Source organism: Dermacentor silvarum, chromosome 3 (genome assembly GCF_013339745.2).
Source record: "Dermacentor silvarum isolate Dsil-2018 chromosome 3, BIME_Dsil_1.4, whole genome shotgun sequence".
NCBI lineage: Eukaryota > Metazoa > Arthropoda > Arachnida > Ixodida > Ixodidae > Dermacentor > Dermacentor silvarum.
The window spans coordinates 58,552,768-58,569,368 of NC_051156.1; the positions used below are offsets into that span (position 1 = coordinate 58,552,768).

General features: G+C 45.2%; 1 protein-coding gene across 1 annotated transcript; it reads right to left on the bottom strand.

Moving 5' to 3' along the window:
* Window positions 1-7,622: 7,622 nt before the first annotated feature.
* LOC119444396 (acanthoscurrin-2) lies at window positions 7,623-16,601 on the bottom strand. The gene is made up of 2 exons (XM_037708801.1): window positions 16,596-16,601; window positions 7,623-8,042 (listed from the first exon to the last, which is right to left on the bottom strand). The coding sequence occupies exons 1-2, from the start codon at window positions 16,599-16,601 to the stop codon at window positions 7,623-7,625; spliced, it is 426 nt and encodes a 141-aa protein (XP_037564729.1).

The window sequence follows — 16,601 nt, forward strand, 5'->3', positions numbered from 1 at the left end:
GCCAAACGCTGGCTGATTGTCTGGCGTGAAGAAGTGAACAAGGCTTCAGCATACAAGCCGAAACGTCCAATATTTATTAACAGGACGTTTTGGTCACCGTCCTTACTTGTCCTTCTCACATGAATATACTATCTGACCATACTAGAGGACGCCAAAGCACGAATTGCATTACAGCAGCATTTTGGCAGCACCAACTTTGTGTAGGCAACAATATTGTTACAGGCCATTCCCGTGTAGCATCGGAGAAGGCGCTCCCCGACATGACAAAGACGATGGTTGGAAAGGCGTATAGTTGTTATAGTGTTCTCTTGGCTGTACCTTCTCCTTCTACATTGTGAAAATATTTGCTCTTATTTTCGCCTTCCCTATCCTCGCCACAATTTTGTGGAAATGTGGAGCACTCCAATGTATGCAGTTGTGTGATCGTGAACCTGGTGGAGAAGAGTGGTAGCAGAGAGTACACGCAGAAGTTCGGTACCGTCGTAGTTAGCATCGCGATGGTAGAGAATATCATCACGAAGCAGAAACAGCTTGAGCTCATCGAGGACGAACATCGTGTGGTTCTGGAGAACCGACCACCGCGGGTTCGAGGCCACCGCACCACGTCAGCCATTGCCCCCCGTAGTCGAGCGTGCTGCTGCGCGTCACTCAGGTCGCAGCGAACGCTACGCACGCACGAGAACACAGTATTGCCCTAAGTTAGCGGAAACAGTTTGTCTCCGGCAACACTGAACACTGCACATACGCCCGGTCCCGGGCCGGGGCGCGTATTTCCAATTGCTAGTAGATGCAGCGCTCGACCGCTGGTGCCACGCTGCGCCGCCACGCGTACCATGTTTCTAGCCGCCGCCGTTGGAACGGAGGAGGCGTTGACGGAGAAAACGCTGGGCTGGTGGTGACTTGCCTGCTGTTGGGATCGGTGGTATTATAAACGCATCACTGTTTTGATAATCCAAATATAATCTCACTATCAGGGCGGGAGCAGTCTACCTGACTGGAGCAGTATTTCTTTTATTTGGGGTGTTGCTACGCTGCGCTCCGCAACACCCTAACGACCGCCGCTTCGCGTCGGCGCCCGGCACCACGGCTGCCGCCGTGGAACCGGGGTTCAACCGACCGCGCTAGCAGAGAGGAAAGCGTGATATTAAGAAAAAAATTTTAGCCAGGGCGGGACTCGAACGCGCGTACGCATGATCCTGAAGCGAGGGCCGTAACCACTCAGCCATACAGCCACCTTTTTTTTTCTTTATTTCCGGACATTCGGCAAAAACAATATTACAAACTACTGCATCAGCTGACAATATTCACTTTCCCACCGCTGATGTTTCACTTGCGGTTGAGATTACAAAACTTTCATTTTGACAAGAGCATCCATCAAGAACAATAGTTCATCTTCATAATCTAATTTCTTAAACACTTCACGAAGTTTACTCACATTTTCAGTAAAGTAAGAGTTTACTGTTCTCGGATTAATGTCACAATTCCTTACAGCCATGCGGTTTCTCCAGCTGCTGTGAAGGCCGAGGAGAAAGAACGTGTCATAAGGTATACTGTCGTGCCCTGTAGTTAAGTATCGAATACCATGGGGTGTTAACGGTAATTCTTTTTTAATAGTTCTTTGCATAATGTCCCAGAAGAAGACCGCACTCCAACAATCTAGAAACACATGTTCTGTAGATTCTGGTTTCTTGCAAATTAAACAGTTAGTACCCCATGGTAAATAATGCCCTTTTTCTTCTAGCCATGTTTTTACAGGCAAGGTATTAGTATGTAGTTTAAAAAAGAACGTTTTCACTCCCCCTGGAACCATCATTCGTTTCACACGTTTTAGCCCATCTTTTCCTTGGCCTTCACGGTACAATAATCGATACAATGGTTCTGGGAACATAATGTCTATTAAATCAGCGCTTATCGGCTTACGTGTTACAGTAGCCAAATATTCAGTAGAAAGTTGTGGTTTAAAAATCTAAACGCCACGACCACTTCACGTAGAAATTTACTCGTTGCGTAACACCCACCGTCCCTCATCGAGACAACAAAGTTAGGTAAAGCATTGCTCAATCGGACTTGAATAACTGTTCGCAAGAAAGGATTTGTCGTGTCTCGGAAGAACAAGAATCTAGAAACCAGTTGCTTTAAGAATAAGTTTGGTAATGACAAGCCTCCCTGACCTAACTTGCGAAATAAGTTGTTTCTGCTTGTTCTTTCATATTCTGACTGCCACAAAAACACAGCGAATTCTCTATGAAATTTCTTAAAATTGAATCGGGAACAGCTCAGGACTTGCATGAGATACCACAGCTTGCTCACTAAGAAGATTCTGCAAATTGCTGCACGTGCAAATATTGAGAGGTCACGCCCGGCCCACTTGTCAGTTTGAGCTTTCAATTCTTGCACCTTTCCATTCCACAAATCTTTGGTGTCTCGATGAGTGCCTAACAGTACACCAAGGTAAATCCCAGGTGTGAGCGTCCACTGCATACCTTCAAAAACACGTGGCGTTGTCTGCCACTGGCCATGCCACAAACCGACACATTTATTCAGGTTTATATTTCTACCTGTCATGTCACAAAACTCACGCATAATTTTCATAGAAGTTCGAACACTCTCCTTATCAGTGTAGAAAACAACGACATCATCAGCGTAAGCTAATAAACGCACTTCACATCCTTCTGGGCTGAAACCACGCACATCCGGACTATCAATAATTTTTTTACATAGAGCCTCTAGGTATAACGCGAACAAAAGAGGTGACAGGGGTACCCCTGACGCACAGATGAACGCACTTCAATCCTTTCAGTTAGCTCATGGTTGATAATGAGGTTAGTTGTGCAATTGTTATATGCCATTTTAACTCCCTCTGTTATCAATGATCCAACACCTACATAATCAAGAATTGAAAATAGGAGATCGTGACATACTCTGTCAAATGCCTTTTCTAAATCAATTTGTAACATAGCGACTTTCCTAAAATCAGCATCACACGTTTCCAGTATGCTACGAGCCACATGGATATTAGCAAATATCGACCTCCCTCTTATCCCGCAGGTCTGATGCGGTCCTACTAAATCATCAATAACCCCTTGTAGTCTCCGAGCAAATATCTTCATTAAAATTTTATAATCTACGTTTGTCAGCGTAATTGGTCTGTAGCCTGTGATTTTGTTAAGTTTATTACAGGCTACGCTTCCAAGGCTTGCATTCATGTGAACAATATGATTGCGTTCGAGCGCCCTCGGCGAAAGAAACCACCTAGAAACGCGGTACGCGCGAGCGGCGCAGCGTGGCGCCAGCGGTCGAGCGCTGTATCTACTAGCAATTGGAGTGTTCCGGCCGAGGCGGGTTTCAAAAGGCTTCTGTTGCAAGGAGGAAAATACAGAAAGGGGCGCCGCTATCACGTCGCGGCGGAAGAATAACTCCCCGCGACACGCCGCTAGGAAAACTCCCCGGGGCTATGCTGCTTGCTGTCGCTATAACAAATGGGCCCACTAGCGAAAGCTCGGGCAATCTCCGTCGGCTTGGGCCTCCGATAAGTGCGGCTCGGCGCAGTACGACCACGTACTAGCACTAGGCACTTCTCTTCAGCTTAGCGTTCGGAAATGGATCAACACCAGGGGTGCGATCGGAGATCTTTGTTCTAAATGCGTTCTGTTCAGTTGCCGCGACGTCACAAAGTGGCAGTATGCAAACTTTTCTGAGAACGGGAGGCCGAGAGTAGCCAATCGGCAAGCGGCAAACCATTCCGTAGCCGCAGCCGCCATTTCGATCCAATCTAGTGCACGAGATGTGCCATGCGAAGCCGGTCTCGTAGCGAGCGGATGATTGCTCGAACTTGACATCTCTGGTCGCGTTCTGCTTCTAACAGACGTACTCGTAATCAAAATGATTGACAGGAGCGTGTTGTCATTTCGAGGTCACCAAAAACGACGAACTTCCTGGACGTTTGTCGTCTGGGGAGTTCGCCGCTTGCCGATTGGCTGCTCTACCCCCCCCCCCCCCCCTCCGGTCAATGTCTCAACTTTTGCCTAATTGCACTTTGTGACGTTGCAGCAACTGAACAGAACACGAAACGACCACAGATCGTTATCGCGCCCCTGGGACGCGCTCGCCGTAGGTTCAAAGGCACCGTAGACGAGCTCAAGTCCTAGACCCGAGAAAATGGGCCGGCGGACGAGATGAAAACGTGTGGCTGCCGTGTGATATCTCAGAGAGATCTCTATCGCACTCGCTCTGCCGCTGCCGCCGCCGGCAACACGAGCGCCGCAAACCAGTTCGTGGCAAAGGCCACCACCGACAACCCAGCTAGTGAAAATGCAGAAGCGAAGGGATGACAGAACAGGTGGCTGGAGCAAAGGCGCCGGGGAGCACCTCAATCACCACAACCTTCATCTAAGCAATGTATTTCTTTCTTCGGGGAAAGCTCATCCACAAAACTCGCCACCCTATTTAGGCGATCGTAAAATTATTGCTTAGATTTATCATGAACTCGTTACATTGTTTTCTTGCACGTACTTCCTTAGTTGTCCTTGCTCTCATTTACAAAATTGTGGTTGCTGCATTTAGACAACTTCCATTGTCAATGCCAACAGAGTGAGCGCCATTACTCCGCGATGGCTTCTGAAAACGTAATTACCGCTGCAATAGACAGCATGACTTCGATAATACTATACAGTCCTTCTCGGGAATGACCCGCTAAAAATTGTTAACTTTGTTGTTGGTATATCAAAAACAGCACACTATACTATTTATTTCGGCTCTGAATTAAGTGAAGACAGCCTTCCTGTATTTACTTGCTTGCTTTTTAGTGGAATAATTGGTTTCACGTGCTAGAGAGAAAAATCCAAGAAGGAAGATGTTGTGGTTACAGCTGGGGTTCTACGTTTTAAGTTTTTATTTGCCAGAAATTCCACCTACATTTTTCAGTTTAAATTCCATTCCTTATACTCGGTGGCTTCCAGCGAATTGATTATTCTTGATAAACTTGCACGGGATTTTTTTCAGTTTATATTTTTGCGCGTCGAGGTTACCAGTTCTTGTTTTCCGGTGAAATGTATTGTTGACGCAGAAACCTCCTGTATAACTGCGCATCTTGGTCTCCATTGCTTTACTTTTATCCGATACACGTACAAAATAGCAAACCTTTTGAGAAGTAGTCTAGCAGGGGCACAACGGCATATGGTGACTTTACTAATGCAGTAATTGATACGAGTAGTGTCATGCAAATGAGAACACAATGAGATTTCATTTATAACTTTTTAATGCTGCAGAGCTCCAACAAATAATACCTCAAGAAGATGTCTGACTAGCTCAACAAGGTTTGCTGCTGGGCTAGCCCGTTTATAGTATATAGAAAAATGAGGGAGCGCAACAAATAACTCCGACCGGACTCCTTTGACATCTGTGCTCTCTGTTTTTACTTGCTGTGAACGAGGTAATTATAGGACTCATGAGGGAGGGAGTGGCCGAATACTGCACTAAGGGAGACCAATTCCTGTTCTGGTGCGGGAGTGAATTTGTTAAAGCTTAGTGGGCCTTCCTAATTTTGCTGCACCTGCCCCAGTAGATGTTGGCGATATCTTTTGCCGGTGTCAGGCGCCACTCCATGCCTGAAAATGCAGTGGACTGGAGGAGGATTCGAACTTACGACCTCCAGATTTGAAGCCGGTATTCTACCTCTACTCCACTCCACCACTATAGTAGAGATACCAGTAGTCATAGATGTATTGCGTAAACAAGGAGTACAGGATGTATACGTGATTATCTTGGCAAATATCTACAAGGATTACACACCTACCTTGGTTCTCCACAAGAAAAGTAGAAAGTTACCTACCAAGCAGACAGGCAAGACAAGGAGACACAATCTCTCCAATGCTATTCGCTACACGCTTAGAGGTATTCAAGCTTTTAGACTGGGAAGGCTTAGGAGTGAGGATCAATATTTGCATATGACATTGTCCTATTCAGCAACAATGCGGACAAATTACTTCAAATGGTTGAGGACCTTAAGCGAGAAAGTGTAAGAGTGGGGTTGAACATTAATTTGCAGAAGACAAAGATAATGTTCAATAGCCTGGCAAGGAAACAAGAATTCAGGATCGCCAGTCAGTCTCTAGAGTCTCTGTAAAGGAGTACGTTTATCAAGGTCAGTTACTCACAGGGGACCCTGATCATGAGAAGGAAATTTACAGAAGAATAAAATTGCATTGAAGTGCATACGGCAGGCATTACCAAATCCTGACTGGGTGCTTACCACTGTCGTAGAAAATAAAAGTGTGCAATCATTGCATTCTACCGGCGCTAACATACGGAGCAGGAACTTGGAGGTTAACGAAGAAGTTCGAGAACAAGATAAGGACCGCACAAAGAGCGATGGAACGAAAAATGTTAGGCCTAACGTTAAGAAACAGGAAGAGCGGTGTGAATGAGAGTGCAAACAGGGATAACCGATATTCTAGTTGACATTAGAGAGAAAAGTGGAGCTGGGCAGGCCATGTAATGCGTAGCATGGATAAAAGATGGACCATTAGAGTTACAGAACGGATACCAAGAGAAAGTAAGTGCAGTCCAGAACTGCAGAAAAATAGGTGGGGTGATGAAGTTAGAAAATTTGCAAGCGCAAGTTGGAATCAGGCAGCGCAATACGGGGGTAATTAGAGATCGCAGGGAGAGGCCATCGTCCAACAGTAGACATAAATATAAGCTGATGATGATGAACGAGGTAAAACAACTTACCAGTGTCCTATAACACTGTTATAAGACACTGTCCTCTGTTCCAGCACAGTTAATTATTTGAATCCTCCGTCTTCCTGCCAACCTTGCTCTTGTTTTGAACTCTTCTATATAGGATAAATATGCCGTTCACTCGCGACTGTTTTTTCAAGGATATGTGATGTGATGAAACTAAAAGTAGACTACTAAGCGCTGTAGAGCAGTTGCTTGTTGAGCCATCCAGCTTGGAAAGTCTGGTGTTATACTGCACTTACCACAAATTCAACAACAAAATCTAAAACTTATAAGACAGTCTGTACAAATACTTTGACAGTGTTCAAGTTATCGCCCGAACTTAATATTCTACACGGGCTCAAACCTTTGCTACATTAATGGCCACCAATCTGATGTCTCTGTGTGCACGAGATCTGGGGCACTTGGAAGAAAGCGAGATCCTACTTGCATCAGTAAATATGCTATAGTATTTTTCATGACCAAAGTATGCTAACACCCAGAAAAATAAAGTTCAGAAGTACTATTAAATGGCCTTTCACCTTTTGACAATTCGTCCGTAATAATCTGAATGAGTTCTATCGCAACAGTCAAGCCATACTTGCTGCTGAGCTACGCGCAGAAAACAACGTTTCATATGCACGTACTAGGACAGTGGCGACATTTGTGCACATAGCGCTGGAAACCAACGCAACGTTGAGTCAATAATCGCACAAGCATTCACTTGCAAAGGATCACTCTCTTTATTTTTTTTCTAGCGGAGGACGCACTGCGTCTGTCCGATGCCATGGCTGCTTGATGTTTGTGGTGAAAATGTCCCGGAAATTATCGTGGGAATGTCGCACGCTTAGAGTGGATGAAATGAAGTGAATGACACAGCAACGAACAGTTATGAATCATATTTAGCCCTTGTAGCCGTAGCCACCATATCCGTATCCACCGTATCCTCCACCGTAGCCGACGCCTCTTCCGTATCCTCCGCCGAGACCAGAGTGAGCGAGAAGGGCGCCTCCTCCGCTAACCTTGTTCACATGGTGGACAGACCTCACGACGAAAGCAGGCCCGGCCACAACCTTGGCGAACGCAGGTCCTCCGCTCAAAAGGGCCACGCTGCTGCCGACGCCCACGCCTCCGACGCCGTAGCCGCCACCATAACCTAGGCCTCCACCATATCCCAGGCCTCCCCCGTAACCTAGGCCTCCGCCGTAGCCACCGCCGTAGCCGAGCCCATATCCTCCGTAGCCAAGACCTCCAAGACCATAGCCTCCAAGTCCACCCGCAGTTGCAGAAGCAACGATGACGCAAAGGGCGACGACAGTGCACTGCATAGGGGTTAACGACAGCATTATATGTTGTTTTTATGGGCGCATTATGGAGCAAGAATTCCATTAAAGCCAGCAAGCAGGGAAAGCTTATTGTCAAGATTATCTGGCCACAAGAGCCGCACTTCAAGAAATCGGTAAAAGCAGTAAATGCATTAGGTTGGTACATCATGACAATTTGTGTAGCAAAGACTTTGCTCATTTGAGCAACCGAATTTTATGAGCGATGCTTTTTTGATAAAGTAATTGCTTTTGACAAAAACTACCTAAAACTTTTTTTAGAACCTTAAGTAATTTTTCACACCACTCACAAAATGTTACAATAAGCTTGAGTGCTACATTTCGCCCCTAAACCATGGAGCTGTTCTAAGAATGTTTCAACTGTTTCTTCGTTTTATAGCTGCTAGTTCCTGTCACTTTTTGACTAGACTATACGTATATGAAGACGTCCACTAGGATTCCTCCTTCTTATTTAAACGTTACGTCCATCCTAATAACGTTTGATAAGTAAGATATCCGTCTCTTTTCCTACCACATGGCCTCATGGCATATCCCCAAACATTTGCGCCTTCTTACCAGGGAGTTCATGTTTGTGGCTGCTGCTGGTTGAGAGCGGATGACTGTGCCACCAGCTTACTGCCGCTTTTATATACTCCAAAATTACGCTGCTCACTCTCTCTCCACATACGAAGGGTCACGATTTCAACGACCGCATCGCGTGTCACCGTTGCCCGAGAACAAAAGTTAAAATCAATACAAGTGAGGAAGGTGCCTACGTCCGTAGTTCGATCGCATTTCACTAAGTGCTTTACGATCGTGCGCTTCTCCGCATACGCCAGACACGGAAAGAAAAACAGCGTTCGCAGTTGCCTTAGGAGATATGGCAAAGCAGTATCTTGCGTCGCAGCTGCCCGGGTGTCTCTTCCTCCGAATCGTGAGGAAACGACAGAGCACGTTTTTAACGGCGGTACTACTTTTGGCCGTACACGGAGCACTGGGTGCAGCCGGCGCTTTGCAGCACGTTGCATGCAAATGTTACGAAAGCTAGAAGAACTGCTTTATTGCCGACAAGCTTATTCTACAGGACACGGCGGTAAAAATGCGGCTATTGGCGACGTGCGCGTTTGGAGTCAGTGAAGTTTTGATGCCCGAGCTTAGCGCTATGCCATTCTATGTTTTGCTAAGGCTTTATTAGAGTTCACGAAGATTGAGTGCACTGAAAGCGAGGTGTTTACAGGTCCATTTCATTTGCAGCTAAGCTCGATTAGAAACGCTCGCATCAATATCACACGCCAGACAATATTCCAGGTAGTTAGTTTGTTTTTGGTATTTGAAATAAATTAAAAGAATTACATCGTGTCTCACAGGAGTATTCTTATCGCATGAGGTGCTAAATGGCTTTCTAGACTTCTTAGGACACTGAGGTCCAGACCCGGAGTGTATGGTTACTGTTTGTTTTTGCACCGTACCATAATTTTAAAGCTGCCTACGGCAGGTAATGCAATTTTGTCTCTCAGGTGCTCGCAACTCTCAGGCGCCAGAATACTACTGTTTCATAGAGCTTCAAATGATCCACTTTGGAGGCATGGTTTACAGCACAATAGGAGCGCGACAGTCCGCAACATCTTAAACAGAATAATTTATGTCCACAGCAGGATGAAAGCCTCTTCCAACGATATCCAAATACCCCTGTCTTGCGCTAGCTGATTCCAACATGCGCCTGCAAATTTCCTAATTTCATTACCCCACCTAGTTTTCTACCATCCTCGATTGCACTTCCCTTTTCTTGGTACCTATTCTGTAACTCTAATAGTCCACTGGTTATCCATCCTAAGTGTTAGTTATACTACCCAGCTCCTTTTTGGCCTCTTAATGTAAATTAGAAAATCGGCCATGCCCTCATATTCTCTCATCAACGCCGATCTCTTCATGTCTCTTAACGTTAGGCGCTAACATTTTTCGTTCCATCGCTCTTTGTGTGGTCCTTAACTTGTTCTCGAGCTTCCTTGCTAAACTCGAAGTTTCTACCCCATATGTTAGCACCGGTAGAATGCAATGATTGTACACTTTTCTTTTCAACGACAGTGGTAATATCCCTGTCAGGATTTGGTAATGCCTGTCGTATGCACTCCAGCCCAATTTTTTTCTTCTATAAGTTTCTTTCTCATGATCAGGGTCCCCTGTGAATAACTGACCTAGATAAACGTACTTTTTTACAGACTATAGAGGCTGACTGGCGATCCTGAATTCTTGTTTCCTTGCCAGGCTATTGAACATTATATTTTTCTTCTGCATATTAATCTTCAACCCCACTTTTACACTTCGTCGGTTAAGGTCCTCACCCATTTGTTGTAATTCGTCCCCATTGTTGCTGAATAGAACAATGTCATCTACAAACCGAAGGTTGCTGAGATATTCGCCATTGATCCTCACTCCTAAGCCTTCCCAGTCTAAGAGCTTGAGTACTTCTAAGCATGCAGTGAATTGCATTGGAAAGATTGTCTCTCCGTGCCTGACCCCTTTCTTGATAGGTAACTTTCAACTTTGCTTGTGGAGTACCAAGGTGGCTGTGGAATCCTTGTAGATGTTTGCTAAAATATTCACGTATGCCTCCTGTACTCCTTCATTACGCAATGCCTCTATGACTGCTGGTATCTCTACTGAATCAAATGCATTTTCATAATCTATGAAAGCCATATAGAGAGGTTGATTGTGCTCTGCAGATTTCTCGATGACCTGATTGATTACATGGATATGATCGATCTTAGAATATCCCTACCTGAAGCCAGTTTGTTCTCTCGGTTGGCATAAGTCAAGTGTTGCCCTGATTCTATTAGAAATTACCTTGGTGAATATTTCATACAATACTGAAAGCAAGCTAATTCTTCAATTCTTTACCGTCTCCCTTCTTATGGATGAGTATAATGTTAGCGTTCTTCCAGCTTTCTGGTACACTTGAAGTAGTGAGGCATTGCGTATAAAGGGCCTCAAGCTTTTCAAGTGTGATATCTCCTCCATCCTTGATTAAATCGACTGTTATTCCATCTTCTCCAGCTTCTTTTCCTCTGGTCATGGCTTTCAAGGCCCTTATAATTTCATTGCTAGTTATATAAGGGGCCTCTGTATCCTGTTCATCACTACTTCGAATAAAGGTGGCTTGGCTGCTCAGGGAACTGTACAGGTCAGTATAGAATTCTTCCGCTGCTTTTACTATGTTACCGAAATTGCTGATGATATTACCCTGACCATCTTTCACTCGATACATTTTTCCTTGTCCTATGCCTAGTTTTCTTCTCACTGATTTCATGCTCCGTCCATATTTAACTGCTTCCTCAATCTTTTCCACTTTATAATTTCGGATATCCCTTTCTTTCTTCATGTTGATCAGTTTCGACAGTTCTGCGAATTCTATCTGATCTCTCCAGTTTAACACTTTCATGTTTTCCCGTTTCTTTATTAGGTCCTTTTTTACTAGGAAGGCTTACCTACTGGTTGCCTTGGTGCCTTACATTCCACTTCAATTGCTGCTTCTAAGATCAGGCTAGTTACGGTTTCATTCATTACCTCTATGTTGTCTTCATCTTCCTGTTCTAAAGCTGCATACTTGTTTGCGAGCACCAGCCTGAATTGGTCTGATGTTACCCTTACTGCGTCTGGGTTGGCCTCTTTCTTCATGACTAACTTTCTTTCTCTTTTCAAATTGAGAGAAATCCTAGACGTCACTAACTTTACCACTGCACGGTCACTGCACTTTACCCTTCCTAACACTTCTACATCCTGCACTATGCTGGGATCGGAAGAGAGCATGAAATCTATTTCATTCCTTGTTTCTCCGTTTGGGCTTTTCCAGGTCCATTTACTGTTGCTGCGCTTCCCGAAGAAGGTATTCATTATTCGGAGCCTATTCCTTTCCGCAAATTCTACTAACCTCTCTCCTCTTGCATTCCTAGAATCGATGCCGTAGTTGCCAATTGCTTACTCACCAACCTGCTTTTTCCCCACTTTTGCATTGAAGTCGCCCATGACTACACTATGCTCAGTTTGCACCTTTATCATTGCTAATTCAACATCTTCACTAAACTGGTCGATTCCTTCATCATCGTGACTAGAGGTTGGGGCGTATGCTTCTACTACCTTTATTTTGTACCTACTATTCAGTTTTATTGCGACGACTGCTACCCTCTAATTAATGCTGTAGAATTCATCAATGTTGCACGCTTTGTCTATATGGACTAGAAATCCTACCCCGAATTCTCTCTTATCTGGTAGGCCTCTGTAGCAGAGGACGTGGCCGTTAGTCAGCACTGTATAAGCCTCACCAGTTCTTCTCACCTCACTAAGGCCAATAATATCCCTGGCAACACTTGATAATTCTTCAAATAGCCCTGCTAAGCTAGCCTCACGTGCGTGTGTTCAACGTTGCCAGGTTCAGTTTTCATTGGCGGCCTGCCCTGACCCAGAGATTCTTAGCACCGTCTGCCGCGTAGCAGGTCTGACCACCGCCTTGGTCAGGGGCTCCGCAGTCGCTGGAGACTGAGGGCCACGTGTAAATTGTTGGAGTCTTGAGGAGGTAGCGGCGGAATACTGCACCAGGGAGGCCAAAATCTGTTCTGGTGAGAGAGTGACTTTGTTGAAGCTCAGTGGGCCTTCCTAATTTCGTTGCACCTTGACTAGTATAGCCCCACCATCTCTCGGCGATATTTTTTGCCGGTGTCAGGCGCCACTCCATGACTGAAAGTGTAGTGGACTGGAGGATGATTCGCACTTACGACCTTCAGCTTACTACACAAAAAAAAACGCACAGAACATTACACGTCTAGGTATACAACAACATAATCCTCCAACTTAACTGCAGGATGACCCTAGATAAATGGTCATTAAATATTATATGTGGCACTAATGCCATGTGCATGTGCCACATATGCCCATGCCCATGTGCCATGCCATGGGCAGGCCGCCAATGAAAACTGAACCTGGCAACGTTGAACACACGCACGTGAGGCTAGCTTAGCAGGGCTATTTGAAGAATTATCAAGTGTTGCCAGGGATATTATTGGCCTTAGTGAGGTGACAAGAACTGGTGAGGCTTATACAGTGCTGACTAACGGTCACGTCCTCTGCTACAGAGGCCTACCAGATAAGAGAGACTTCGGGGTAGGATTTCTAGTCCATAAGGACAAAGCGCACAAATTAATGCGCAAATTACGCGTTCAAGACTGCAAGAAGATTCGTGCTTATTTATAAGTACCTCCACGCACTGAATGAAACTGAAATACTGCCCTATTCTATATACACGTGCGAGACACGCACAGCCTTAGACATACCCTTACATAGTAAGTCGAAGAGAAAAGAAATCTGTAGAGTATGCCATTACTAAAAGCGATCCGCGCAGTCCGTTTCTAAGGTGCGGTACTCTCTACGTGTGTGCGGGAACAACCACCCGGCGATTCCTAAAATCAGCTGAAGTAGACGGCAGAATAACGAGTATCTTACCTGATACAGTGTTATTTTCAGAACTCTCGAAATCCGAAAACAGTCTTAGTTTCACGGAAACCCACGCGAAATTTCTACATATCTCTGCGAAAGAAAACCACTGACGCCATCTTTTCTCGAGCGTTCAGCTGTCACGCTTTCCTGAAAGCAAACATCAAATTAACTCGAAAATTTATCTGCCTCTACCACGATCAGGAGAGACCAACACTGACCTCTGCCTAACAGAACGTTCCTAAAACTCAAAGTTGTTTGAAAGTATCCTCAGAGAAATGAATAATAATGAATGCGGCTTACCAAACGTGCCTCGAAAGAAATGCACTACTGTCAAACAGAACACGACTTGTCACGAACTCCCGCAGAAGCGTTACTCATCAACTGGCGCAACTTGCGCGTGACCTTCCAAACTATAATACGGCGCCCGTTAATCGGCGCGTCGCTGTGTGAAATATATGCCGTACCATGAGACCATGACGTTTTTGACGCCCGTTAATCGGCGTGTCGCTATCTCGAAACTATATGCCGCACCGTGAGACTACGACGTTTTTGGCGCCCGTTAATCGGCGTGTACTAGGAGAACGTCAACTGCCTGAACAATGTTTTCGTTATCCTAAGTCAGTCAAAGACCCCTCCCCGCATTTTTGTTATAATTTAATTGCTGTCAATGATTGTCAGCGTTCGAGACTTGGCCGGGTTACAATTGGTGACATAGTTTTAAAAGACTTATGAGGCTAAGTGTTTTTTTTTCTTTTATCAGCACCGCATCTAAAGAACACCTCGACTACCACTTAATATCAACAGATTGTGAAACAATTACAGTACAAAACTGAAATACGACGACACCAATCATCACTTCGTAATGCGATTTTTTTCTTCTTTTTTAAAGTTTAATCGTATGAGTGGTGCACTAGGGCACATGAGAACTATACACGACGGCGCGGCAGGTTACTAAACGCGTGCGCTGAATCCGAAGGCGTTGCATTGTATGTGCGATAAAACTGCAAGAAAACGTGACAGCGATTTATTTGGCAAGGGATATTAGTTGTAAGGTAGAAGAAGAGGAGGAAAGGTGGGGAGAGAAAAAGAGAAAGAAGTTACAATAAGCAAGGATGGCTACCCCTTTTGTTTTATTTTATCCAGTGTGGCCAATCGCCCTCGTGGGTACGAGCCCTGTTTTGAGGCAACAACAACAACAACCTTGTCATACTGATTATCTCAGTTTTATTAAAGATTTGGCGCAGTCAAGGACAGTATCGGAACCTATGTTGTGTTTTACCGAGGACCATGTGGTTGGACGTCACCGAAATCTGCACGGAGGGCGACAGGCGTGTGAGCGTGGCAAGCTTTTTCCACAGAAGATGGTTCGCTGTTCGGGTGAGCACTGATCTTTTCTTCAGAACGCTCACAAACACGACATTTTGGGATAGGTGATAGTACGTAACTGTGTACCACCAGCAAGAGTGAACAAGACCGGAAATTTTTCATCATATAATAGAATTCGAGCAGAGAAACAGTGAACGCCGGCAACAAATACTAGAGCTCGTGACGAAAAGCGTCCTCCATCATTCTCGGAGGCCGTCGTTGGAAACGGTAAAACCGGATGTTTACGATGGTTCATCATCAGCAAACGCTCAAGCCTGGCTGAGTTTATATAAGTACGCGTGCGACTAAAATAGTTGGCGACAAGACCTTGACAAGGTTATGAACATGCGCTAGTACCTACGAGGAATAGCGAAAACGTGACATGACTTGAGAATCACGGCAAAGAGGGCACCGGCCGTGGGATGAGTGGAGAGACAGTTTTTGACGTCTTTCTCTCGGAGTAAGTTCCAGAGCTGTGACAGTGCTATGGCCTTCAAATATAATTCTGGCCCTCTGGTAGAACACTTTTTGGAAAAGAGAAGGCTGCTACATGTTGCTCGCTCCACGTTATCGGACTCGTCGCTCATACCTCTGATTATATTACGACTTCCTAAGAACATGCAGCACAATGTCTAACTACGAACGTCGCGTACTGTGGATGACTTTCTTGAAAATATGAAAGATTTATGCACTCTTCAGCTTCAAGAGAGTGCTTTTAACGGCTACAGTAAGTCATCTAATGAAGATCACAGATTGCATGGTAAAACTGTGACCAAGTTGACATCGGGAGGTCACCCTTTCTCATTTCAAGAGACCATCTTCCTTACCGATCGCGCCAAACTTGTGCACATTTCTGTGCAAGCAAATGAGACGGACGTCAAGGCTTTAGTAGATAGTGAAGCTTCGATAAGGGTTGTAAACAAGAGCGAAATTCTGGACGTAAGCATCGTGGAAGATTGTCCTGCGACGGCGTATATTCACTACGGCAGGAAACAGACGTATAATGTGTGGGCGCAAGTGTTTATCACGTGAAAAGGAAAAAGCACCTTAACCAAGCCTCTCGTACTCGGCGGAGTAAAATATCAGTTGCTATTGTCTTGCCCAATCTTGCTACAGCTAGGAATTAACCTCTACTGGGATGGCGAAGTCACTGCTCGAAATGACCGCCAAATGTCTTCGGTTTCATTTTCTGAACTTCAACGGAAGCTTACTACAACAGCGGACGTTATCAAGCTGTATCCAGAGCGTCGGGGGTTATCCAAAGGCCACATCAAAGTTTGAAGTACCGTTCGAACTTCGCGAGAAGACAGTAGTGAAACGCAAGGCCTACCATATGTCACGAGAGAAGAAACATTGGTTGAAGGAAGAACTACAGAAGATGCTCGACGCCGGTGTCATCCGCCCATCAACCCCTCCCATTGCTTCTCCGGTCACCATTGCTCCTAAAGGAGATGACACATTTCGTATCTGCACTGATTACAGGCAGGTCAACACACAGACTGACTTATTTCCGTTTCCAACGACACTTATCGACGAAATCATATACGAAAGCGGGGGCAGTAAGATGTTTTCTCGATTGGATCTGTGCAAAGGCTTCTGGCAAGTGCCACTTTCAGACGAGACAAAAAAAATGTTCGCTTTTGGGACACTATTCAGCATATACGAACATAACAGACTACCTTTTGGCTGGAAAAAACTCACCTGCAT